The sequence below is a fragment of the Lynx rufus genome, unplaced genomic scaffold (genome assembly GCF_022079265.1).
Source record: "Lynx rufus isolate CCGP_SWC_20201006 ecotype Redwood Valley unplaced genomic scaffold, mLynRuf1.p SCAF_23, whole genome shotgun sequence".
In the NCBI taxonomy this organism is placed as follows: domain Eukaryota; kingdom Metazoa; phylum Chordata; class Mammalia; order Carnivora; family Felidae; genus Lynx; species Lynx rufus.
Genome location: NW_025814838.1, coordinates 21,377,689 through 21,400,808, shown reverse-complemented (window position 1 = coordinate 21,400,808; position 23,120 = coordinate 21,377,689). Strand labels below are relative to the sequence as shown.

The 23,120-nt window shown below is 60.8% G+C and overlaps 2 protein-coding genes across 2 annotated transcripts in view; one reads left to right on the top strand and one right to left on the bottom strand.

Moving 5' to 3' along the window:
* The window catches only part of CORO7 (coronin 7), a 57,212-nt gene that overhangs the window by 947 nt on the left and 33,145 nt on the right, over window positions 1–23,120 (bottom strand). Inside the window, exons 10-26 of the mRNA XM_047087758.1 lie at window positions 7,130–7,184; window positions 6,695–6,752; window positions 6,431–6,576; window positions 6,256–6,348; window positions 5,966–6,097; window positions 5,382–5,508; window positions 4,990–5,165; window positions 4,368–4,476; window positions 4,173–4,259; window positions 3,950–4,092; window positions 3,768–3,872; window positions 3,603–3,688; window positions 2,712–2,853; window positions 2,528–2,617; window positions 1,582–1,698; window positions 925–1,060; window positions 412–503 (exon numbers count right to left, since the gene is read on the bottom strand). Of these exons, the coding sequence (XP_046943714.1) occupies window positions 412–503; window positions 925–1,060; window positions 1,582–1,698; window positions 2,528–2,617; window positions 2,712–2,853; window positions 3,603–3,688; window positions 3,768–3,872; window positions 3,950–4,092; window positions 4,173–4,259; window positions 4,368–4,476; window positions 4,990–5,165; window positions 5,382–5,508; window positions 5,966–6,097; window positions 6,256–6,348; window positions 6,431–6,576; window positions 6,695–6,752; window positions 7,130–7,184 (1,894 nt within the window). The remainder of the gene's footprint in view (window positions 1–411; window positions 504–924; window positions 1,061–1,581; window positions 1,699–2,527; window positions 2,618–2,711; window positions 2,854–3,602; window positions 3,689–3,767; window positions 3,873–3,949; window positions 4,093–4,172; window positions 4,260–4,367; window positions 4,477–4,989; window positions 5,166–5,381; window positions 5,509–5,965; window positions 6,098–6,255; window positions 6,349–6,430; window positions 6,577–6,694; window positions 6,753–7,129; window positions 7,185–23,120) is intronic.
* Window positions 20,287–22,320, top strand: VASN (vasorin). The gene has a single exon (XM_047087759.1). It carries the CDS (start codon window positions 20,287–20,289, stop codon window positions 22,318–22,320), a length of 2,034 nt encoding a protein of 677 aa, XP_046943715.1.

Below are 23,120 nucleotides of genomic sequence, written 5' to 3'. Positions count from 1 at the left end.
AGCCCTGACAAAGGGGATGGTTTTCACAAAAAAATACACTTCGACCAATATTAGGGAGCCAGAGATAGACTCTGTGCCACGCAGCACTGGAGTCTGCACACTGCCTCAGATGCTCAGATGTGCACCAGGGCCCCAAATGCACTTGGGTCCCAAACCCTTGGCTCTGTTTGGGATGGGCCAGGCCAGAGGGGGGCCTCCTTCTTCCCTTCCCTGGATTCCTGAGTCCCGTGCCCCATGGGTCCACTTCAGGGCTCTGGAAGGTCTCCCCCAGTAAGCTGCCCAATCGAGAGAGGTGTGTGACCCTGGCTCCTGTCCCAGCCTGGGTCGGACAGACAACCGAAGGGCAGTCGTTAGGTACGGCCAGGACTCTGTGTGCGCCATACTGGTCAACCCCCTCCCATGCCTACCTACCTCTTCCTTCTTTTGCTCATCTGACTTCTCTTCCAGGTACAGTGCTGAGGACGGGGCCCGACGGGCAGGGGCTTCACGGGGTGCCTGGCTCACTGGGGTAGGGCAGGGACAGGCATCAGACATCAGAGAATCTCCTCGGTGAGGACTCCTTGCCCAACCCTTTGGTACCATTCCCTAGGGAATCCTGTGGCGGAGACCCCAGAGAGGGTAATAACAGCTGCCCCACCCTCTGCTCACAAGGCTGCGGTGGGCACCATGTAGCGTATGTGTGCACATCAGGGGTGGGAACTGTGATGGAAACACAAACCCTGGGCCCTGCCCTTGAAAGGCTCAGAGTATGAGCCTGGAAATGCAAACACCCCATCCTTGGAAACATCAGAGGTTTCTGTGTGACAGGGAGATGGGGGGGGGGGGGGATCTTGGACTTGACCTTTCGACCCGTTCTCCAGCCCCCCCCCCCCACCACTCACTTCCCTGCTTCCTACTTGCCACCCCCCCAGCTCCTCAGCCTACCTGGGGTCATGCCGGGGGGCTGTAGGCTGATCAGCCGGGGCTGCCCATTAGCACCTCCCAGCCAGGCCTTCGCACTGAGCACCGGCTCCCAGCTCATGGCCGTGTCTGGGAACACATCATCCTGGAAGAACTCTTTCTGTAGGGAAGAACAAACGGGCTACCCTGGGGCACCTACCAGAGGCCCAAGGTGCATCAGCATCCCTTCGGAAGGGGGTAAGGTAAGATCCGGGGCCCACTCTGGGGTTTCTGCCAGTTTCAGAATCTCAGCAGAATAAGGGAACAGGCACCCCAAAGAGCAGTGAGTGGGATAGTTTGGTGACAGGGCCAGTCGGGCCCCAAAGCCCCTTTTATGGGGACTGGTGGGGGTGGGGAGGCGCCCGGGTGGCTCAGTCAGTTAAGCGGCCGACTTCAGCTCAGGTCATGATCTCACGGTTCGTGAGTTCAAGCCCTGCGTTGGACTCTGTGCTGACAGCTTAGAGCCTGGAGCCTGCTTTGAATTCTGTGACTCTCTCTCTCTCTCTCTGTCCCTCCCCTGCTCACGTATTCTCTCTCTCTCTCTCTCTCCAAAAATAAATATATGTATATAAAGATTAAAAGAAAAATTAAAGGTACTGGGAAGGAGGACTAGGTGTTGGGGTGTCAGGCCCCCAACCTCACCCTGACTCGGGGTAGACGGAAGGCAACGGGCTCCAGGGAGGTCTGGCGAAGCCGCAGACATCGGGCAAACTCTACTTCCTGGACGTCGCACTCTGTCTTGGGCAAGAGGACGAAACCCTGGAGAGCAGGGGGATCTGAGTGGACACCTGCACCCCCACAGACTGCCAGCACCCCTACTTAGGACCACCAGAACCAAGGCCCATCCCTGGATGGGAGCGTGCTAGCAGATGCTTAACAGCTAGCTCTCTGGAGGGGCGCCTGGGGGGCTCAGTCAGTAAGCTTCCAACTCTTGATCTCGGCTCAGGTCACAATCTCACAGTTCATTGGTTTGAGCCCTGGCATCGAGCTCTGAGCACACAGTGCGGGGCCTGCTTAGGATTCTCTCTCTGCCCCTCTCCCACTCACACACACACGCACACACTCTCTCTCTCTTTCAAAATAAATCAACATTTTAAAAAAATCTTTAACAAGTAGCTCTCTGGAGGAAAAATGCCGTTTTGTAGCTCTGACTAGCCTATTTCCATGTTGTAAGAACCCACCATGGTGATTTCTCACCACCAACATGACTTGTTGAATGCAGAATGGGGAACACATGTGTGGTAGCAGCATCTAGTCTATCCACTGGCAGAGCCCACAGGTGTAAGTAGCCTCGACGGCACAAAAAAACCATAAAATCAGGTAAAATAATTAAGAAGTGATACATTGAATGTTTACTGCCTAGGTTTTCAATGTAATTTACTTGTAGGTTCATATAACTTAAGGTTTTATAGTTTAATTTCTAATAATGGTGGAGTTTAACAACCAGCTCCTGACAGCTGCTGGGCACACCCTGGCCCAGTGACCTGCTGACCCGACAGGCCCCTGCACTTCCCCATCTGGCCAGGAGAGGGCAGGGGAGCCCTGTGTCGCACCCACCAGGAGGACCAGGGAGGGCGCACAGGCTCACCTTGTGGGGGTCAGGCGATGTGAAGCTATTGCACTCCAGGAAGAAAGGAGCCTCTGGGAGCAGCTCGTATAGGAACACACGGGTGTCACCCTGGGTGGGTGGCAAGAGTGAGGCAGCCAGCTAAAGCTGCCTTTCTCCCCACCTTTCACCTGCCCACCACCCCCGCCTGCACGCTCCAGCCCACCTTGCCCGTGAGTAGCACCAGGCTGGTGTCCGGGTCATAGCTGGGAAGCAGGGTTGAGGGAGCCACATCCAGCCCCAGCACTGCCAAAGGGCCACCGGCCACAGCCTTGGCGGGGTACAGGAGTAGCTGGCGCTCACTTCGGCTGCAAGGGAGACCCCAGGAGCAGAAGCAGGTCCTTAGAGCTGCAGGGACCTGAGTCAGGGAAAGGACTCTAGCAAGGACCCTGATCCTGTCAGGCTTCAACACCTGAGGAGTGCCTCCGTCCCTTCTCTTTCCTGATCCAGTTCTCAGAACTACTGTCTCCGGTCTCCTGCAACAGTGGCCTAACCTGCTGGCCTCATCCCCTACTAATGCTCCCTCTGCTGTTCTCCGATCCTCCACCAGCATGGGTCTCGTGGCCACTGTGGCCTGCTGTCTGTACTTCTCTCCCCACATTCTGCTTGTCATTCTCTGCTCCAGCCAGGCTGGTCAGCCTCCTAGCCTTTCCACCCACACTTGAATGCCCTCTCCTCTGGATTTCTGGCTACTAGCTCCTTTGTGACTCAGTTCAGATGACATCTACCTTAGGAGGCCCTCCCTGATCCCTCTTCCAATGTGCCAAATACTCTCCCTCGGGCCTCTCCACTAGGCTTGGTTGTTTCATGCTTTTCACCCGGTCCATGCCAGGCATGGGCTCCAGGCAGTAGGTATGGCTCTCATCCCTCTGGGTCTCCCTCCCTCCCATCCATCCACTAACTTACCCACCAACCCATCCATCCATCCATCCATGCACCCAATAAGTGAGTAGCAGGAACAGCTTTTGATGCCTAACATGTGTATGCGTGTCTGGGGAAAAAGGACACAATTAGCTGCTTAAGTCTGGGTGTGGGGATGGTAGTCCTGAGTCCTCACCTGTCAAAGCCGGACACCAGCAGACAGTGACCGTCACACACCCAGACAACGCGGGCTCCACGGGCCCCCTCAGGCCCTGGGCCTTCCTGTTGGGATACAGCACATGAGGGCCAGCAGCGGACCCTCAGTCAGGTCTGAAGGCTGCCCTCATTGCCTCTTGCTCACCTGCAGGGGCTCAGGGCCACCCCGGGGCTCATAGACCCGCAGGTGCCCATCCTTGCAGACAGTGGCCAGATGCTGTCCGTCGGGACTCCAGGCCAGGCCGAAGATCTGGAGGCAGATGTGGATGGATGTGAGAGGCGGCCTCTCAGCCTGTGGCTGGGCGCCTGCTCCCACAGATGTCCTACCTGGTCCCGATGGCCCTGCAGCCTCAGCCGCTCAGCTCTGGCCTTAAGGTCCCAGATCCGAATGGTCAGGTCATAGGAAGAGGAGGCCAGCACGTCGGCTGCCAGCGGGTGGAAGCGCAGAGAGTAGATCTTCTCTGTGTGGCCTGGGGGTGAGGCAGGGAGTAACGCTGAGTTCCTCAGGAGCCACTGCCTGTCTCCCAGCCCCCACCCTGGCCCACCTGACCTGTGAGCACGGCCTCAGGTGTCGTGAGCACCTCCTCCAGGCCCTCTGGGGGCACCCGCCACAGTCGGATCCTGGCATCCTCCCCACCTGAAGAGAGTGCTGGCTCATCACTGCTGTGCCCAAGACCTCTGGGCTCCCCCTACCCTCATTCACACCCCTGGGCCCTCCCTTGAGCCTAGTGCCGAGCCTCCTTACCCACAGCGAGGCGGTAGGGGTCAAAGGGGTCCCAGGCCAGATCGGTCACAGCTGCGCCATTCTGCATTGTGGGCAGTGCTGTGTCGGGCAGGCGGCCAGGCTTCCGCAGCTGTGGGAGGTAACCCCACCCGCAGGCCCATCAGTAACAGGCAGGAGAGCTCGGTCCCCAGGGTCTGCAGGGCAAGCAGCACGCCTGGGCCCCCCACCTTCTGCAGCTGATGCCCCACTGCCGGGTGGCCCAAGCTCTCTGCCTCAGCCGCCTTGTGCTCTGAGCCTCAAGCGCCAACTGTGATGTCCCAGAAAGCGAGGGGGACAGCGTGGAGTGGTGGAAAGAGCTCAGGCTTGGGGCTCAGGCAGTCTGGGTTCGAATCCCAGCTCCACCACTTACACAGCTGTGTGACCTGACAGGTCACTAAGGCTCTCTGTGCCTCACTGCTTTCATCCATCTGTAAAATGGGGATAAGAGTGGTATCCCCGCAGGACAGCTGGGAAGATCAAAGGGGATGCTGGCAGGTGCTTGGCACATAGTTTGTGCTCAGAGAGTATGAGCTGGTGTGGGTACCCAATGCCCTTAACTTCCTGCAGGGCCCTGGGAGGGCACCATGTGAGTGGGGTCTCTCACCTCCAGCACAGCCACCTGCCCGCCACTGCTGAGCAAGGGCACAGCCACACGAAGCCGGTTGGCACAGAACCCATCGCTCTCGCCAGGCGTGGTGAGGTTGAGCCCCTTGAGGTTGGTGATGTGGCTGTCTCGGTGCAGGACGGTGCCCTGAGCATGGCGGAACTTGGAACTGGGGCCTGGCAGGCGGCAGGGATGGAGCCACGTGAGAATGCCCTGCCCACCGGCCTGCCTGTTCACATCACAGCAGGATGGTGCACAACCTGTGCCCAGGCCTCCAGAGAACATCCAGGCTGCCCTCTTACTGCAGACTTACTCCATCCCACAAGGACAGGTGACCCCACCAGGAGAGGAGCAGATGTAGACTGGGTTAGTTCCTGCCCTGATGCACTTACCTAGCAGGCTCTGTAGGGATCTCTGGCTGGGGCTGGTGCCGATACCACTGGTGCTAGAGAGCGAGGGCCCCAGGCTGGAGGGCGTGGAGGGGGAGGTCAGCGAGCTGAGAGGGGAAGAGAAGCCCTCCTGGGGGAGAAACACCCTGGGTCAGCCAGCAGGCCCCCAGTTTCTTGGCCAGAGAGAAAGGGGCACTGGGGTCATCACTCTGGGCCCCACCTCCCAGGCTATGGGACATGCAGGGCAAGCTAAACTTTAGACGGTGGGGACAGTGGGTGGCAGCTGCCAACTCCTGGCTTGGTAGGAGAACAGGCAGGCCCCGTATGGTTAACATCTGCCAGTACTTCAAGAGAAACCAGAAACCTAGATTTTTCTGTGAAAGTCTGGCTTTTTAAGGGTTTGCTCAATTTGGACAACAGCATGAAGTTCTTTGTTTGTGCTTCACATGTTTCTGTCTCTGTTATGCTTGATGATGACTACAAAAGGCTCAGAGACCCTCAGGCAGGCGAACACACTTGGCAGCTTTGACTTAGGCACCAGGATGGTGGCAGGATGGAGAGGAAAGGAAGACCGCCCTGGCACTCACGCTGGGATCCGCATCACCCGCGGGAGTGTCTGCAGGCTGGGCCTGGTCCGGGGAGGGCTCCGCGGGGGGCACCAGGCAGGAAGTGAAGCTGAGGTGGGGCCGCCGAGCTGGGTGGAGGCTAACCTTCTGCACCTGAGGGAAGAACGTGGTGTCCCAGGCAGGGGATAGGGACAAGGAGGGAGACACAGGGCAGCTGAGTTCATACAGCTGGACTGTGGGGTCGCGTGCGTGGGGCAGGTGGAGGCTGGGAGTGGCCAGCCAAGCTGGAGGGCAAGGGTGAGGGCCCCTACCTGCTGGTTGCTCCCCACCCACCAGGCATGGGGGTCGGAGGCAGGGATGCAGCCTGCGGTGTCCGGGAACAGGTCCTCATGGAACTCCACAGCCTGTTGGCAGATGGGGACATACGTGGCCAGTCAGGTCTAGGCCCCCTAGACCTTCCCAGCCCTTCACCCAGGTCCCCCTCACCTTGCGAGGCACGTGGTAGCTGACAGGCACGATGGCCGTGTCGCTCAGCTGCAGGACACGGAGCACCTCACAGCCCATGACAGCCAGCGCCCGCCGGGGCACAAGAGCCGCGCCCCTCAGCACACTCTCAAGGAGGCACTGCGTCACTGTGGGGGACAGCATGGGAAGACAGGTGGGGAGATGCGGGGGTGGGGAGCATGGGAAGAGAGTCAGGGAGGTGGGGGAGGGAAGGCAGGGGGACGGGGAGGAGGGAACAGGGCTTACCTGGGCTCAGCGCTGGCTGCTGCGGGGTCACCTCGTAGCAATACAACTGACTATCACCCTGAAAGGAGCCCAGACTGAGCGCCACTCGCCACCCGCGCCCTGGTGGCCTCGCATGTGCTCCAGATCAGACACCGGCTCCCACCCCCGTGCTCTGGGCTGAGTTCCTCGGTAGACTTCACTGCACACGGAGTAAGAACAGGGCGGCTTCGGGGCTTACAGAACGCCCGCTGTGAGCTAACACTGCTTGATTGTTGGCCTTGTCCACAAAGCTGACATTCTTGGGAATTACGGTCACGCCAACCTGAAGGCCACTCAGCCTGGCAGAGGTGGAGGGCATCCTGCTATCTCCCAGCAGGCCAGCTAGGTCGAAGGTTGGGGCCTCGCCTGGCCGCCCTGGGGGGCTGATGTGGGTGGGCACTCCAGCTTCTCACTTACCTTTCCTGCCAGGACCAGGAGCCCGGTGTCTGGGTCCAGGAGGGGCATCAGAGACCTAAGAGAGAGGGCTGGTAGGCAGGATGCGGCCAGCCACTGTGCCTGAGGGGCGGCTGGGGGGGGGGGGGGCCTCATGACCCCAGACAGGGGCTCAGGCCACACACCCCACTGGCTAGGATTGAGACGGTCCCTCTAGCTGCATCTAGCCTGTCCCGGCTACTCTTCTCTCCTTGTGCTGACTACAGGCCAAGCACATCCCCATGTCTGAGACCTTCCTGCCCTGCCCACCCTCCATCTGCCCACCCTTTTCATCCCAGGACTTGTATGGACCCTGGGCATAAGGGAGCAGGCCCCTCTTTCCACACCTCAGTCCCAAGCTCCATCCCTGGCTCACCACATACGTTCTGTCTCTGGTCCCACCTTGGCCAACCTGGGCATCAGGCCAGAGTTCCCAGGGAAGAGGAGTAGGCGTGCTAGAACCTACCTACACCCTGCCCAGGGACTACCTACACCCTGCCCAGTGCAGTTGGCCTGGGCGCACCAGGCCTGCACAAAGGTTTGGGGGCCACCTCCTCAGTTATCCCAGGCTCCTGATGACATCTTAGAGACTCAGAACCTCCCTTGGCATGACTTCGAGCCCCTGTGCCCAAGCCTAAGCCAGGGGCTGGGAGCAGGGCCTCCTTCACCACAGTGCATCCCTGCTGTCCCCACTGTGTTCCTGAGGTGGGGCTCTGCGTGGGGGGGCAGTGGCTGGGAATACACACCCCAGCGTCCCTGCCACTTTGTGGCCAATGGGCTGTCACTGTCCAAGAGAACTCTGACAGGTGCCTTCATCCATTTGTTTCTTCCCTTGGTTTTAGTTTCATGTCCCTGGACCCGAAGGCCTGGACTCTGACTCCAATGCTGCCACTCACCCTCAGACAGAGCCCCTTCCTCATCATGGTTCCAGTGGTCAGAGGTCACCAGCTGTGGCAGCTGCATCCAACCCTCACCCAGGCAACAAAGCTCCCCCACCCCACCCGTCTGTCCCCTTCTGGCCAGCTGCCCACCCCCCCCTCCCCACCCTGCTGGGAGCCACAGAGTGGGCTGGGAAACTGGGTGGGGCCGTGGGTGTCTCCACGGCTTCCTGGAGTGCTCTGGGCTGGCCACCTGTGAGTAACAAGGGCTCTAATTACCTTGAGCCGGTAGGGTGAGCCGGACTCAGAACTGTCTTTCTTGACCTGGTCTATCGCCTTCTCTGTGGGGGAGCAGGTGGGCAGGGGGACAAGGTGGGTGTGTGACCTAGGATGGCCCTCCATGCTGATGCTGGCTCCAGTGGGGATGGAAGCAAGTCCCTTCAGCAGCCCCAACAAGACTTTCATTCATTCACTCACTCATCCATTCCCATTCATTCCCTTGTCAAATTATCCATGCCCAGCCCTTGGCTCAGCCTGCAGGTGTGACCAGAAGTGAGTGCAAAAGACCCCACCTCTGTCCTCAAGTTGCTCACAGCTTGGCCTGAGAGGCAGATGCAGCTCCCTCTCCCCCCAACACACAAAACACGTGAAGGCAAAGTTCCCTGAGGACAGCCAGCAGGGAGCCAGGATACCAGACCCTGGCCACAGGGGAGGGGGGTGTTCCTTATGCCCCAAAGGGTAAGGAGGAATCAACCAAGCGGGGAGGGTTCCAAGTAGAAAGAGCAGCATGTGCAAAGGCCCTGCAGGTGTGGTAGGCAGATGCACGGTCTTCACGGTGTGAGGAACAGGGCAAAGGACGATGTGGTGATGGCTTGGGCAGTGATGGTGAGGGGCTGAGCCTCAGGATGGGGTGGGTTGGGGCCAGACAGAACGCGGCCTGGTACCTGAGGAGGGGAATCTTGCCTCCCTCCAATGGACAAGCAACAAGAAGCTGATGGCATGTCTCAAGTGAAGGGGGACAGGACAGAGACCACCACGTGGAGATGGACAGGAGAGGGCAGAAATGAGAATGATGGGCTCCAGGCACCGTCAGAGAGCAATTGGGACGGAGGGACTCCTGAGGCACCCCGCCCCTGTCACCTTAGCAGGAACTGGGGAACGGGCCTGTGAGTGGCACAGACGGCTCATCCGTGCTCCACACCGACCTCCTCGAGATGCTCCACCTGGCCTCCCTGCACCCCCACCCCGTCAGCCCCAACGGGCCGGCCCACTGACTCAGGTGCTGGGGGGCGCGGGGGCAGGAAGTCAAGGAGGGCAGGGCTGGCTCCTCCAACAGGTCAGGCCAGTCTTCCTTGCCTCAGGCAGAGCCGTCCACGGGCACAGGGCAGGAAATGGGGTCATGGCACCCAGCCCCAAGGGTTGGCCAACAGCTGGCACGGGCCTGACCCCTGGCCTTGTGAAGAGATCCAAGCCAGGTCTGGGTCTGGAATGCAGAACATAGTTCCGGCCTGGCAGAGGGCCACCAAAGGTGGTAAGAGCTGGCACCTCTCCCGCTGTCACGGTATGGGGCAGGGCTGGCATCTGGGCTGGCCACTGGAAAGGGCTCTGGCCCAGGTCCAGGGGTCTGCCCCAGACCCAAAGTCATAGAAGGTCTACAGCCTAGAGTGGGCCCCTACTTCCAGACCCAAGTCCCAGAAGATGCAGATACCAGGTCACATGAGGGAGAGGTTGGTGCCTGATAATCTCATCAGCTTTCCTAATATTCCTGCAATTAGCACAGGAAGTACTGCCTGCCAGGAAAAGCTGCTTTAAGAGTTCTCCGGCTCTCCCTGGCAGCGCATCTCTCCCCTTCAGACCCACCAACCTAGATATCCTGGCATCACCACTGGTCCAAAGTAGTCCAGATCTCCTGGATCTGCCCGTGTCACCCAGGCTGGGCAGCCGAGACCCCCTTGGACCAAGCCTAGCCCCACACTCCCTTAGAACCAGGTTCTAAGCGGGGCAAGGGGAGGGGTACCTTGATGCCATATGAGGGGAGAATGGAAAAACTGGGGAGGGGGTCCCCTGGAAGCTGCCTGTGAACCTCTGCGTGAGTAGTAGCATGGCATGTGTAAGCCCAGGCCCAGCACTGGAGTAAGGGATGCACCCTTTAGGCAGGTGTGTGGGCTCTCTCCATCAGCAACAACCGGACAGGGAGGTGAGAAGCTTGGGGGCCTGTCACAAAGTCCTGTTCCTTAGGGAGGGTTAGGTTGCAGCACCACCCCCCAGGGGCATCTGTGGACGCTCCTGAGGGCTCTAGGGAACACAGGGCCATCTCACTGAAGCCACACAGTACCCACTGCAAACTCAAATGCTTCAGGAATGTGAGCGGGTGGAGTGCTCCTGGTGGAAGACACCTGGGAGTTGTGGGGACGGGGGTGGCCAGTGAGCCTCGGCTTCCATCAGAGGGGGCAGCTACTCCTCGGCCCTGGCCCAGAGTTCCTACTGAAGGGCAAGCTGGGAAGTCCCGTTTTGATGTGAAACCACCGGATTTTTCAATGTTGGCAATGGCTTCAAAGTTTTAAAAAGTCCCAAACGAGCCAAATGAAACACACCAGAGATCCAGCACTGGCCCAGGAGCAGAGGTTCACAAGTCATGCCCCGCATCTCCACACCAAGACAAGCATGCAATACAGGCCAGGCTGGAGGGGATGGCGGGTACCCCAAGGCCTTCTGGAAGCTGGCAGCTGAGCTGGTCCCCAAAGGCTCGGAGGCATGATTCTGACCACAAACATGGAGCAAGAGGGCAGAGAATTTTCCTGGAATACTCCAAGGCAGGGAGTTTTTCTGGACTAGTCCAGTCCCTGGCACCCACCCCTCCTGCCTGTCAAGGGCCACCATCAGCTGCACCCAGGCCCCACTCACTGAGTGTGAGGCCCAACCTCCCAGTTCATCCCACCCCGTCCAGCACAATGGTAAAAGTGGGGCCCTGGGCAGACGGTCACTTCCCTTCCTGTGTCTCAGTCCCTTCATCTAAAATGTGGAGAATGTGGTCCAGGGATGCTCACCTCCCTGAAAGCCCTCATGGCTAAAAGCACCCCCGAACTCAGATTTGGCATTAGAGATTGTATTTAAGAGGCTCTCAGAGGGCTCTCTGTGGCCTGCCCAAAAGTTTTTGAAATTGGGATTAGCTACCAACAATAACACATTGACAGATTTCACCTTAAAAAAAAAAAAAAAAACAAAAAACAAAAAAACAAACAAGAAAAAAACCAAAAAACAGATTCCCAGTTTCTCTTGAAAAACCTGCAACTCTCACAGACTGGGGCAGGTCATAGGGGTTGAGCCCTTACACCAACCCTCACCCACCCACTCCGGCCTCTCCAGGTCCCCACAAACTCTGGGGTCAGCTCCTCAAGTTTGTATTACCCTTATATCACCTGCCTGTTGTGTCACAGGCATCCGGGTTTGGGACTCTTGGCCTCGATATTCTCTTCTTTTTCACACGAAAAACAGGGGCCCGCCCAGGGTTGTAGGGCGAACTAGTGGCAGACCAGACTGGAGCGCGGGACTCCTGATTCCCTCGGTCAGGAGGTGGAGTATTAGGTTGCCCGGAGGAACGACCCCTTCAGCGGAGAGAGGAGGCGGGTCTCTGTCGGCCCCGCCCCGCCCCGCCCCATGGGGAGCGGCCCCGCCCCCGGCCCTTAAAGAGCGACCCGCCTCCTAGCCAGCCGACTCCGCAGCCCAAACCCCGGGCGGGGAGACACCGACGCTGCTGCCTCGGGACCCTGGAACCAAGGACGCTTCCAGGCCGGCCGGCCCACCCCGCCCGGCTCCCGCTGCCGCCGCCGCCCGGTGAGTGTCTGCCGGGCTGGGGCGCTGCGGGCGGAGACGGGGGGGCGCTAGGGGGCGGGCTGTGCAACGCGCCGATCACGCGCGCGAACCCCTCCTATCGCGCGCACACGCACTCAGGACCGACACCTGGACCCCAGCCCCGCACGATCACCCGGGCGCAGGGCGGGCGGGCCCCGTGCACCCCCTGCCCGCGCCGGAGTCAACCCCTCCTCCTGTAGTCCCGGACAACCCCACGGCCGCGCGCGCACCCGCGCGCGCGCACAAGGCTCACGGGCCAGTAGCCGGCAGGGCTGCGAGCAGACAAAATAAACACCCCCTCCCTCGCTTCCTCCTCCCACGGCTGGGCCCTCCGGCATGACCAGTTTTATGAATCAAACCCCTTTGAGGGGATAGCCAAGCCATAGTCTTGGGTTACTTTTACCTACTGGAGTGGGACACTCTGGTTCTGGGCCTGGAGCCCTCCGTGCCCCTGTGCAGATCTGGGCAGATCGGCCGCCTGGGTATTGAGGACCCTTGTCACCCAGGGCAGAGCAGGGGGCCAATAGGCATGCAACCCTGAGGAGGAGTCGGGGGTGGCTACGAGGTATTTGACGCCCCATGGGGCACGAGGGACAGACCTTGGCTGGCTCGGGCCCTTCATTTTCCAGATATTAGGGTGTTCTGTCTCTGCCTCTGCCATGGACAGGGCTCTGCTTGGGCTATGAACCCAATGGCCTGGAGCCAGCTTAGTCCTTTGTGTCCCTGGGCTGGCAGCTCTGGGGCCTGAGGGCTGCTGAGGTCCCCTGTGGTCACTGGCAGGCCAGGCAATTGGTGCCAACCATTCTGCCTTGCCCCCATTCATTAAAGATTACCACACCAGGGTCACTGACTGCCTCTCCTGCTGGGGCCCAGGGGTGGAGTCTGAAAGGTGGGAAGGAGGAAATGGCCCTGAGGGTCCCAGTGTCCCCCCGCTTGCCTTTTGGCAAGGGCAGGTGAGGTTCTGGAAGAGGCACCAGGATGCAGAGCCCTCTTCTCCAGGCCTAAAGCTTCTGGGGCTGGGTAACTGTACTAAAATTTAAAGGCTCCTTCCCAGTCAGCTGGACTTTGAGTGTTGGGAGCATAGAAGGGTAGCTAGGTGGGTGCCCTCCAAGTGCGGTCCATTTGAACTGACTCAGAGGGTAGCGAAGTCCAGCATGGGCCCAGCTGTTGGCAAGGCCCAAAAGGGATAAAGCAGGCGGGTGGGGGGATGGGAGAGCAGTCCCCTGGGCTGGCTGTCTTCTCCCAGGGGACTCAGCCCCCAGAGCTTCTGTAAACAGAGTGTCAGAGGCAGGAAGAGGGCTCTGGTAATGAGCAGCCCAGCTGGATTCCCTCCAGACCATTATCTGGCCCAGGGAGGGGGGATGAGCACACACGTGCCAGGCTGGGGGCCTGGGCACTGCCTGTCCCCACCTCCCCCAGTTGCAGACTGAAACAGCTACCCTGGGACCTGTGGGTCCAGAGGGTCAGATGGGGTCAGTGGGGGGTTGCTGTCCCAGGGCATTTGCTTTCTCCACACTCTGGAAATGGGGGAGGAGGGATTGAACACAAAAAGCCAGACCCGTGCTCTCCTTAGGAAGCCTCCTCCAGCAGGCATGGAGATGCCCTGGGCAGGAGACGGGTCCACAGTCTCTTGACTCCCATTCCTGACACCCCTACTAATGCCTTGGGGGGGGGGCTGGAACAAGTCCCACGTAAAGATAGTTGAGTCCCCATGGGGTCTTATAAGTGAACCCCATCCCTGAGCTGGGTAGCTCCTGGGAAAAGGAAAATGGTGTCTCAGGTGGGCCCAGGAGGCAGCTCCCACCTCAGCAGGCCAGCCAGCCAGCCCCCTTGGGGACCAGAGAGAAGGCTAGGGTGAGTCTGTCCCACAGAAGCATCCCTGACCATTGGCAGGCCCTGAGCTCTTGGAAAGGGCAACAGTGCCACCTAACCCGGTTAGTGACCCCTCCTATAAGCCCCCCTCAGCTCCCCTTAAGAGTCCCTCCCTGAGCCAGGGAGCCCAAGGCTCTGCACTGCCAAGAAAACCAGCTCCCCTCACTGCTGTGGAATTTGCAAGATTTCTTGGAGAAGGGGGAGGGTGTGTGTGTGTGTGTGTGTGTGTGTGTGCGCGCGCGCGTGTGTGTGTGTGTGTCAGAGCACAGCCCAATGGGCGTGTGTCTGGCGTGGGCATGTGTCTGCGCGCGCGTGACTGAACAGGGCTGTGTTTGGGGGCGGGCAAGGGTGCTGCGGGAGTCTGAGTGCACCACAGGCGGACAGGGGCTCAGCCTTCTTCCTTTTATCGGTTTCCACATTCCAGAGTCAGCCGGATTGCTTTCCCTCAGCTGGCTGGTCCGCCTGGCCGGCCAGGCCCTCAAGCCTCCCCCACTTTTCCTCATTCCAGCCTCTCTGGGTATGAGGAGGCTGAAGCAGGCTTCCTTGAGCCACCTTGGTTTTGGAGGGTAGAGGCAGGCAAGGGGCCAGTTCTCCAGGTTGGGGATGGTCCCCCAACCAGTCTCCTCCAGGGGAATGCAATAAGGCTCTGACATTCCTCCGCGGCTGCCTGAGAGATTTAATTAAAGAGGGAGGAGAGAACTGGCTTGCATTGAGAAGGAGCTGGGGCTGGGGCAGTCACTGGGGCCCCTACTGGCCCTGGGCCTGGATGGGCAGCAGTAAGAATTGAGAGACCCAGGCACAGGGGACAGGGTTGTGGCTCCCCTGAGCCACTCGTGGACCCCAGAAAAGGCCATTTCTGCCACAGGGAAACTGAGTACCCTGGGCACGGCAAATGAGAAGGGCAAGACCCCTCTAGGGCCACTTACTTCTCAGTCCCTGCCTAGGCCCCAGACAACCTGGGCCCAGCTGGCTTGGGCTGGTGACCTCCCTTGGTGACTAAGGTCTTCCTCTGGCAAATTCAGGGTTAATTGCAGGGTTAGGGCCTTCCCTGATGAATGCTTGGCCCTGGGTGGGGACAGGGCAGCAAGGCAGCCCTGCATCTGACTGGGCCCAGCCCCCGTGGCATCACACCTGCGTGTGCGGATGGTAGCATCTGGACTGGCCCATTTCTAGTTGGGCTGCAGCCACCAAATAGCTTCTGGGGCAGCAGGTGTCCTCTCCCAACAGAGTGGCACCTCTCCTGACTGAAATGACATATCTCGCCGCCCTGAGGGCCCACTTGAGCAGAATGGCTTTAGTCACTGGTCTCCCAGCCCTGGGCTGACAGGTCTGGTAGCTGCCAAGTCATCCATGGTGCCAAAGAAGGCAGCCACTTGGGGCCAGGCAGCTCCTGCCCTGGAGGAGTGGGGGCAGTGGGGAGGAGGGCCCAGCTCCTGCTCTTCTAGCGCTGCCAGCCAGCCAGCCACACCTGCCACATTTGTTGGGGATCCACACCCCTCCCCAGACAGGGAGAGAAGACTGACATCCAGACTGTCCCCCTTTGCAACCTTCTGCCCCAATGTCTGTAGGGGCGACTCACCCAAGGAGCCTCTCCTACACAACTCTGCTGGGGCCTTATCCCAGAAGTTCTCATTTAATTGCCCCAGGTTAGGGGTAGGGGTGGTAGTGGTGGTGGCAGAGGGCATCAGGAACTTTCCAAAGCTTCCCAGATGATTCTCATGTGCAGCTGGGGTTGAGAAACCTCTGGGTTATAGGTGGGAAACAGAAACCCAGAAAGGGAAGGAAACTGGATGGGGTCATGAAGTGGTGTCTGGGCCTCATCTGTAGAATGAGCAGAGCTGGCTGGGGAGGTACACAGAGTAAGGCAGAGAGGCGGAGACTAGTACAGACTCCCAGCTTCATCACAGGGTCTGACTAAGGCCCCCAGCCCCACCTCAGCCCCTTCCCCTGAGGGCCTAGGACAGAGATTCTGACCTCTCGGCTTTGCTGTGCCCCAGGGATGGGGAGATAGGCGGACCCAGCCCAGGCTCTGAGCCTCCTCAGACACGTCAGCGAAACCGGAGCCAGCCGTCCTGGCCGCCGGCATGGTCCCCGCCTGCCTGGGGGGTTGGCAGACTCCTGGGCTGGGCTGCTGCCAGGCCTGGCCAGCAGTACTTAGCCTGGGGGGGGGGGGGGCGGGAAGCACTGGGAGCCAGAGGCCCAGAGTCTCAGGGTCTCAGGGTCAGACCTGCAGCACCTGACCCCTGCGCCCACTCTGCAGTGTCTGGCACAGGAAGGGGCTGTGCTGGCCTCATCTGTTCATCTGTCCAACCCTATTCCCTCACCAGCCTTGTGGCCTTCCCCAGGAGCAGTGAGATGAGCAGCCTAAGGTCTGATGTGGTCACACAAATGCCTGGGTTCCACCCACTCACCAGTCCCTGCCTGACCCAGTGCCTGTGTGTTAGTGGGTGCCTCCAGGTGTCCCCTACACTCACAGGTGGGTGGGGGCACCAGGATCCCCCTGAGAGCTCCTCCCTCTGCTCCCTTTCCCCACCTCCAGGTCATAGGCTGAAGGGGGGCTGGCCAAAGGTCAGCTCATTCCCCCACCCACTGCCAGAACTAAATACACCCCTCATCAGTCGGCTTTCTCCAATTCCTACTCTCCCACACCCAAGGGTGGAGGACAGAGGGCAGCCTCTGCATGGAAGCCTCCCCTGGACCCAAGGGACCTCCTGTCTGTGCTGAAAGTGGCACAAAACCCCCCTCACACCATGGCATCCTCACCCTGTATGTGCAGAAGGCAGGGCTCAGGTTTTATGGGTAACACCTTCAGGAACAAATGTTTACTGAGCACTTAGCATGTGCTCCAAGAACAAACTAAACAGCCCTCACAATGAGGCGCTATAACCAGGACCCCTCCCAACTCCCGCCTTCACAGATGGGAAGGGAAGTAAAGGGCCATGGCCAGGCTCTCATACAGCCAGGCTGGGACTGCGGACAGTGGGACTTTAAAGCCCCATCCCAGCAACTGTCCCCTGGAGGGCAGCAAGGCCAGCAGCAAGAGCCTGGGCCTCTGTTTCCTGCCTCTTCCCATCACACCACAGTGGGGCCAGGTCAAGGCAAGTCTGCAGAGTCCAGGTTTAAGAGAAGAGACCTGGACCCTTTGCCCTCCTCCCACCCCACCCCCCAAAGCCTCAGGGCTGCCTCCAAAAGTCTCCCCTCACCCTCTGCAGAGGGAAAGGTCCTACCTCCCTGCCTTGGGTCAGCAGATCAGATATCAAAGCCCAGGCCCCTGGTCCTTCAGAGCTGCAGGAATTGTAATGGCCAGGAAAGCCGTGACCTCCCATGACAGACCCCACCCCCAAAGCACACACACACACCAGAACGAGCCCAGACAGGGAGAATCACTCCCAGAACTTGTTAAAAGAACTTCCCCATTTAAAAACAAACAGAACAACACACAACTACAACTCTGGGTGTTCAGAACAACTCCAGAGAGTGAGGCAGGGCTGGGGTGAAAATGAGGCCCAGAAGTGAACAGGGACTTGGGAAGCTACTTAGGGGCTGAACTTGGGCCTACACTCAGGTCTCTATCTCCTGTAGCTCTACTGCCCACCCCCTCCATGGTCAGTCTTCACCTTCCGGGTCCCTTCTGGGGACTCTGTGGTCTCCTCTTGGTGCCAGGACAGCCCACGGCGGAGCCCCCAGAGCCGCCAGCACCCACCTTCCCATTTCCCAAAGCCCCCATGCTGACTCCTCACTGGGCAGGTGGAGCAGGGCTCTACATCCTAGCTGCTGCCTGCTGGGGTCTTCCCAGCCCAAGATGCCGATTGCTCTTGTGACCCAGCCCCTGCTCCCCACCAACTCGGCCAGACTGCTGCTCTATGGCTAGACGGACCTACAGCGAGCGTCTCTGCCTCCCTCTCCCGTGATGACTTTATTGATTAAAGGGCCAACAGACTCTGGAGTGAAGCCCAGAGCCCAGGCTGATGCCTCCTCCGTGTAGACTGGGGAACACCCTCCAGCATGCACCCCAGGCCCCCAGGGGCCACGCCCGGCTGCTCTGTGTTTAAGCGCTTCCAGTCGTAGGAGGTGCTGCCTGAAACGCCTGGGCAGACAGCGGAGAAACAGAGGCTCTGAGAGAAAAACGCAGTCTATGGCCTCATGGCTGGGATGCCCCTGGCCCAGGTTGCCTGACTGGAGCATGAGCTCTTAACTACGACCTTATACAAAACCCAGAGGGAGCTGAAGCCACAGGGGTGGCCACGTGTAGGGTCCCCTCCCATCCTGGAGCCTGGCTGCTCCCTTCCTGACCCTGCCGGCCCCACGGGGAGGGCTGATTCAGGGGGAAGCGGCTCACCCCACACGTGGATGTGGGGGGTGGGGGTCGCACACAGCCCACATCTGGAGGCCAGGCCACACCCACTGCCTTCTGAGTCAGTGAGGGTGGAACGGGTGCACTCCGGGGAGGAGGCTGGGTGCGGTGCACGCAGCCCCCTCGGGACGGTGCCGGCAGGGCCAGCAGGGGCACAAAGCCTTCCAGGTTCTGGTCCAAGCGTCATCTGAGGTTCAGCACGAGGCCCTGCCCCAGCACTCACTTGGCAAAGGTGAGCTAGGCATGCTCTGGGACACACGGGAGCAGGCAGGGTCTCCCCTCAGGGTGGGGATGGTAGAGCCAGGACCTTAGACAGCCAGGGAAGGGGCACCAGCTGGAGGTCGAGGAAGGCCTCCCTGGCTGGCCTGTGAAAGGTGGTCATCGGTGTTAACTAGGGGGGCAGAGGCCGATGGCCCCTCTTCCCTGGCACAGGGGACCCTGCAGGCAGGCCGGGCCTGGGCGGGCCCAACCTGGGTAGCAGGCCTTTACCTAGAGCTGGTCTCCCCAGTGACTTGTCTAGTCTGTCCTGGGACCACCTGCCCCCCCTCTTCTGCCTCACATTGCTGGAGCCCATGTTCCTGGGGGAGGAGCCCGACGGAGGGCAGCGGGGCAGAACACAGGCTGGATTGGGGTGGGGGGCACGTTACCTGCCATGGCCTGATGGCTGGCAGGCATGGGGGAAGGGGAGGCTGAGGCCCAGCACAAAAGGCCCTTGTGTGAGCAGAAGGCGCCTGGAGGGGAGGAGTGCTGGCCTCTCAGGGACTCTAGGGGCCCAGAGAGTGGGGACTGCTGCTAGGGTGGCCCCTGGGCTCCTCACAGGAGCCTGAGTGAAGGGGGGCCCGTGCTGTGGCCCCATTCTGTCTTGAGCAGTTCCAACTACGAGCTGGGGCCCAGAACAGCAGAGGGAGCACCCCCCCACCCCGCCCCGGGCAGGACTGGGCCCCACATCAGGAGGGCAGGACCATCACGGACTGCAGGCCTAGCTGCACCTGGACGTGGTTAAGGACCTGGGCTCCGGCTCAGATTTCCCGGCAGTGGGACGGCAAATCACTGCACCTCCTGGAGCCCCCCCTCTCTCCTGCCATCTGGGAGCAATGAGAATAGTTTCCACCTGCTGTGGCTGCTGGGGGTGCCACGCGAGGGGACCATAAATGCTCAGTGTGCCAACAAGGGGAAGAGCTGCCTGCCGCTCCTCATTCTCAGTGCTCTGGCCAGAGCACACCCCAAGAAACAGCAGACAAACCAATCTGCAGAATGTTTCTAGGCCCAGCCCTGCTTCTGGGGCCACCCCGCAACCAGTGTCCCTCCACCTGCCCCGGGTCAGTCTGGGGAGGCCAGGACCCCCACCTCTAGATCTGTCATCACACCTCAGAGATGAGAGATCTGAAGACCAGGGGACACCTGCCAAGGGCTTAGGCCCTCCTCTGCCCCCTCCCCAGGAGCGTCCCCCACCCTGGCCAAGTCCTGGCGGGCCCTCAGCTCCCATATGGGGCAGGTCTGACTTCATAAGTGGAAAAACACCGATCCCATAGTTTCCGTGTGAAGTCTTCCCGCCGCAGTCTCTCTCACTTGGAGGACACAGAGCGTGGCGGCAGGGGCCAGCGGCGCAGGGCAGTCAGCTTCTCTGCTTACGCGCTGGCTGCCCGCCCCTCCTCTCCCAGACACTGTGGGGAGGGGCTGCCGCTCTAGGACCCACCACGCTCCCTCCTGGCCTGTCCACCTCAGCAGAGGCGAGGCGGGGAGGAGGGGTGGGGCTGGAACTGCAGGGAGGGCACAGAGCCTGATGCTTTCTGACCACGTGTTCTCCCTGAGCCGCAGAGGCAAGAGGGCTGGGGTTAAGGAGAAGGGGATTTTCATGATCACTGAGTGTTTGGGGGCCAGCCTCCCTGTGCACACATCAGCCCACTAAACCCTGGTGACAGCGCAGGAAGTAGCAACCGATAGCCTAACGAAGTCATGTGACTGCTCAAAGTCACTCAGTGAGAGACTGATGGGGCCGGGGCAGGAACGAGGCCGGGGCACTGGGGACCTGACTCATAACTACTGTGTGCTGTCAGATTTGGGGGCAGGGAGTGACGAAGGGGGCTGGGAATTCCCTTCTTGGTCCTTCCTGGTGTGGCTGTCCCCTGGGTCCCTGACTCATGGTCTCCTGTCTCTACCACTTCTCTGCTCCCAGGACCCAGAAGATGTACCCCAGAATCCCTCTGCCCCCAATGCTGCCGCCACTGCTGCTGCTGCTGCTGGCCCCAGTCCCCAGGGTGCAGTGCTGCCCGACAGGCTGCCAGTGCAACCAGCCGCAGACGGTCTTCTGTGCCGCCCGCCAGGGAACCACAGTGCCCCGGGACGTGCCCCCTGACACGGCAAGCCTTTACGTCTTCGAGAACGGCATCACCACACTCGATGCAGGCAGCTTTGCCAGCCTGCCAGGGCTGCAGCTCCTAGACCTGTCACAGAACCAGCTCGCCAGCCTGCCCGGCGGGGTCTTCCAACCACTCGCCAACCTCAGCAACCTGGACCTGACTGCCAACAGGCTGCGCGAGATCACCAACGAGACCTTCCGCGGCCTGCGGCGCCTAGAGCGCCTCTACCTGGGCAAGAACCGCATCCGCCACATCCAGCCCGGAGCCTTTGACACACTAGACAGCCTCCTGGAGCTCAAGCTGCAGGACAACGAGCTGCGGGCCCTGCCCCCGCTGCACCTGCCGCGCCTGCTGCTGCTCGACCTCAGTCACAACAGCCTCCCGGCCCTGGAGCCTGGCACCTTGGACACTGCCAACGTGGAGGCACTGAGGCTGGCCGGCCTGGGACTGCGGCGGCTGGACGAGGGGCTCTTTGGCCGCTTACGCAACCTCCACGACCTGGATGTGTCCGACAACCAGCTGGAGCGAGTCCCGCCGGCCATCCGGGGCCTCCGGGGGCTGACGCGCCTGCGGCTGGCCGGTAACACCCGCATTGCCCAGCTGCGGCCCGAGAGCCTGGCCGGCCTGGTGGCCCTGCAAGAGCTGGACCTGAGCAACCTGAGCCTGCAGGCGCTCCCACACGAGCTCTCTACCCTCTTCCCCCGCCTGCGGCTCCTGGCGGCCGCCCGCAACCCCTTCAACTGCGTGTGTCCCCTGAGCTGGTTTGGCCCTTGGGTGCGGGAGAGCCGCGTGGCACTGGCCAGCCCGGAGGAGACACGCTGCCACTTCCCACCCAAGAACGCTGGCCGGCTGCTCCTAGACCTTGAATATGCTGACTTTGGCTGCCCAGCCACCACCACCACGGCCACGGCACCCACCACAAAGCCCATGGCTTGGGGGCCAACTCTCTCACCTTCCAGTCCAGCTCCCACCTGGCTCAGCCCCACGCAGCCTGCCACGGAGGCCCCCAGCCTGCCGCCTGCCGCCCCACCCACTCTGGGAGCTCCCCCGAGGCCCCAGGACTGCCCAGCGTCCATCTGCCTCAACGGGGGCACCTGTCACCTGGGAGTGCACGGCCACCTGGAGTGCCTGTGCCCTGAGCTCTTCACGGGCCTCTACTGCGAGAGCCGGGTGAGGCAGGGGCCCCAGCCCAGCCCCGCCCCGGCCACGCCGGAGCCGCCGCAGCCCCTGCCCCTTGGCATCGAGCCAGCGAGCCCCACCTCCCTGCGCGTGGGGCTACAGCGCTACCTGCAGGGCAGCACCGCGCAGCTCAGGAGCCTCCGCCTCACTTACCGTAACCTGTCAGGCCCCGACAAGCGGCCGGTGACGCTGCGGCTGCCTGCTTCGCTTGCTGAGTACACAGTCACCCAGCTGCGGCCCAACGCCACCTACTCCATCTGCGTCAGGCTTCTGGGGGCCGGGCGGGTGCCCGAGGGCGAAGAGGCCTGTGGGGAGGCCCGCACACCCCCAGCCGTCCGCTCCAACCATGCCCCTGTCACCCAGGCCCGGGAGGGCAACCTGCCGCTCCTCATCGCTCCCGCCCTGGCTGCAGTGCTCCTGGCCGCACTGGCTGCCGTGGGGGCAGCCTACTGTGTGCGGCGGGGACGGACGGCAGCGGCTGCCACTCACGGCAAAGGACAGGTGGGGCCAGGGACTGGGCCCCTGGAGCTGGAGGGGGTGAAGGCCCCCTTGGAGCCGGGCCCCAAGGCGACTGAGGGCGGTGGGGAAGCTCCACCCAGTGGGCCGGAGTGTGAGGTGCCTCTCATGGGCTACCCGGGGGCCAGCCCCCAGGGGCCCCTCCCCACTAAGCCCTACATCTAAGCCCGGAAGCGACAGGCTGCCAGGCCAGGCTCTCAGCCCTGCTGGACCCGCCAGCACCCTCCTGCTGCCAGACCAAGGAAGTTCTCGGATCCCTACAAAGAGGACACATCAAGGTGAGGGCTGTGTGACCACAGCAAGATCCTGCCCCTCAGTCTCCTCATCTGTGAGATCCTGGGACGCAGGTGACCACCTCTAAGGTGGCGCTATGCCTGAGTGCCTACGAGGACGGCATCTGCCCGGTTCTCTGCAACGTGCACCTTCCCTGGGGAAGGGTGGGGCGGGCCCTGCCGTGTGCTGGTAACACAGGCCCAGGGCTGCCAGGCCCCCCTCCCAGGAGATCCTGGGGGCCAGTGAAGGAAGCCCCCAGAAAGACAGCAGAGGGAGAGAAAGGCTGGGGATGGGGTGTGTGGCCCAGCCTCGGCCCCAAGGAGCAAAGGAACAAAAGAAACTGGAAAGACAGACGCTTAGGAACATGTTTTGCTTTGGTTTTTAAAAATATATTTATAAGAGATTCTTTCCCACTTATTCTGGGAAAATGTTTTTCAAATTCAGAGACAAGGACTTTGGTTTTTGTAAGACAAACAATGATATGAAGGCCTTTTGTAAGAAAAATAAAAGATGAAATGAGTGTGTTTCTCTGGCATGGCCCAGGGTACCTGGGTGGGTGTGGAGGTAAGCGGGAGGCCAGAACCCCCAGGGTGGGAGGGCTGCCGCTGAGGACTATGCCAGGGTGGCCTGCCCTCCCGGGATCCTGCCCTGGGCTGTGTCTGCCCAGCCTCAGCTGGGGTGCCTGATTCAGT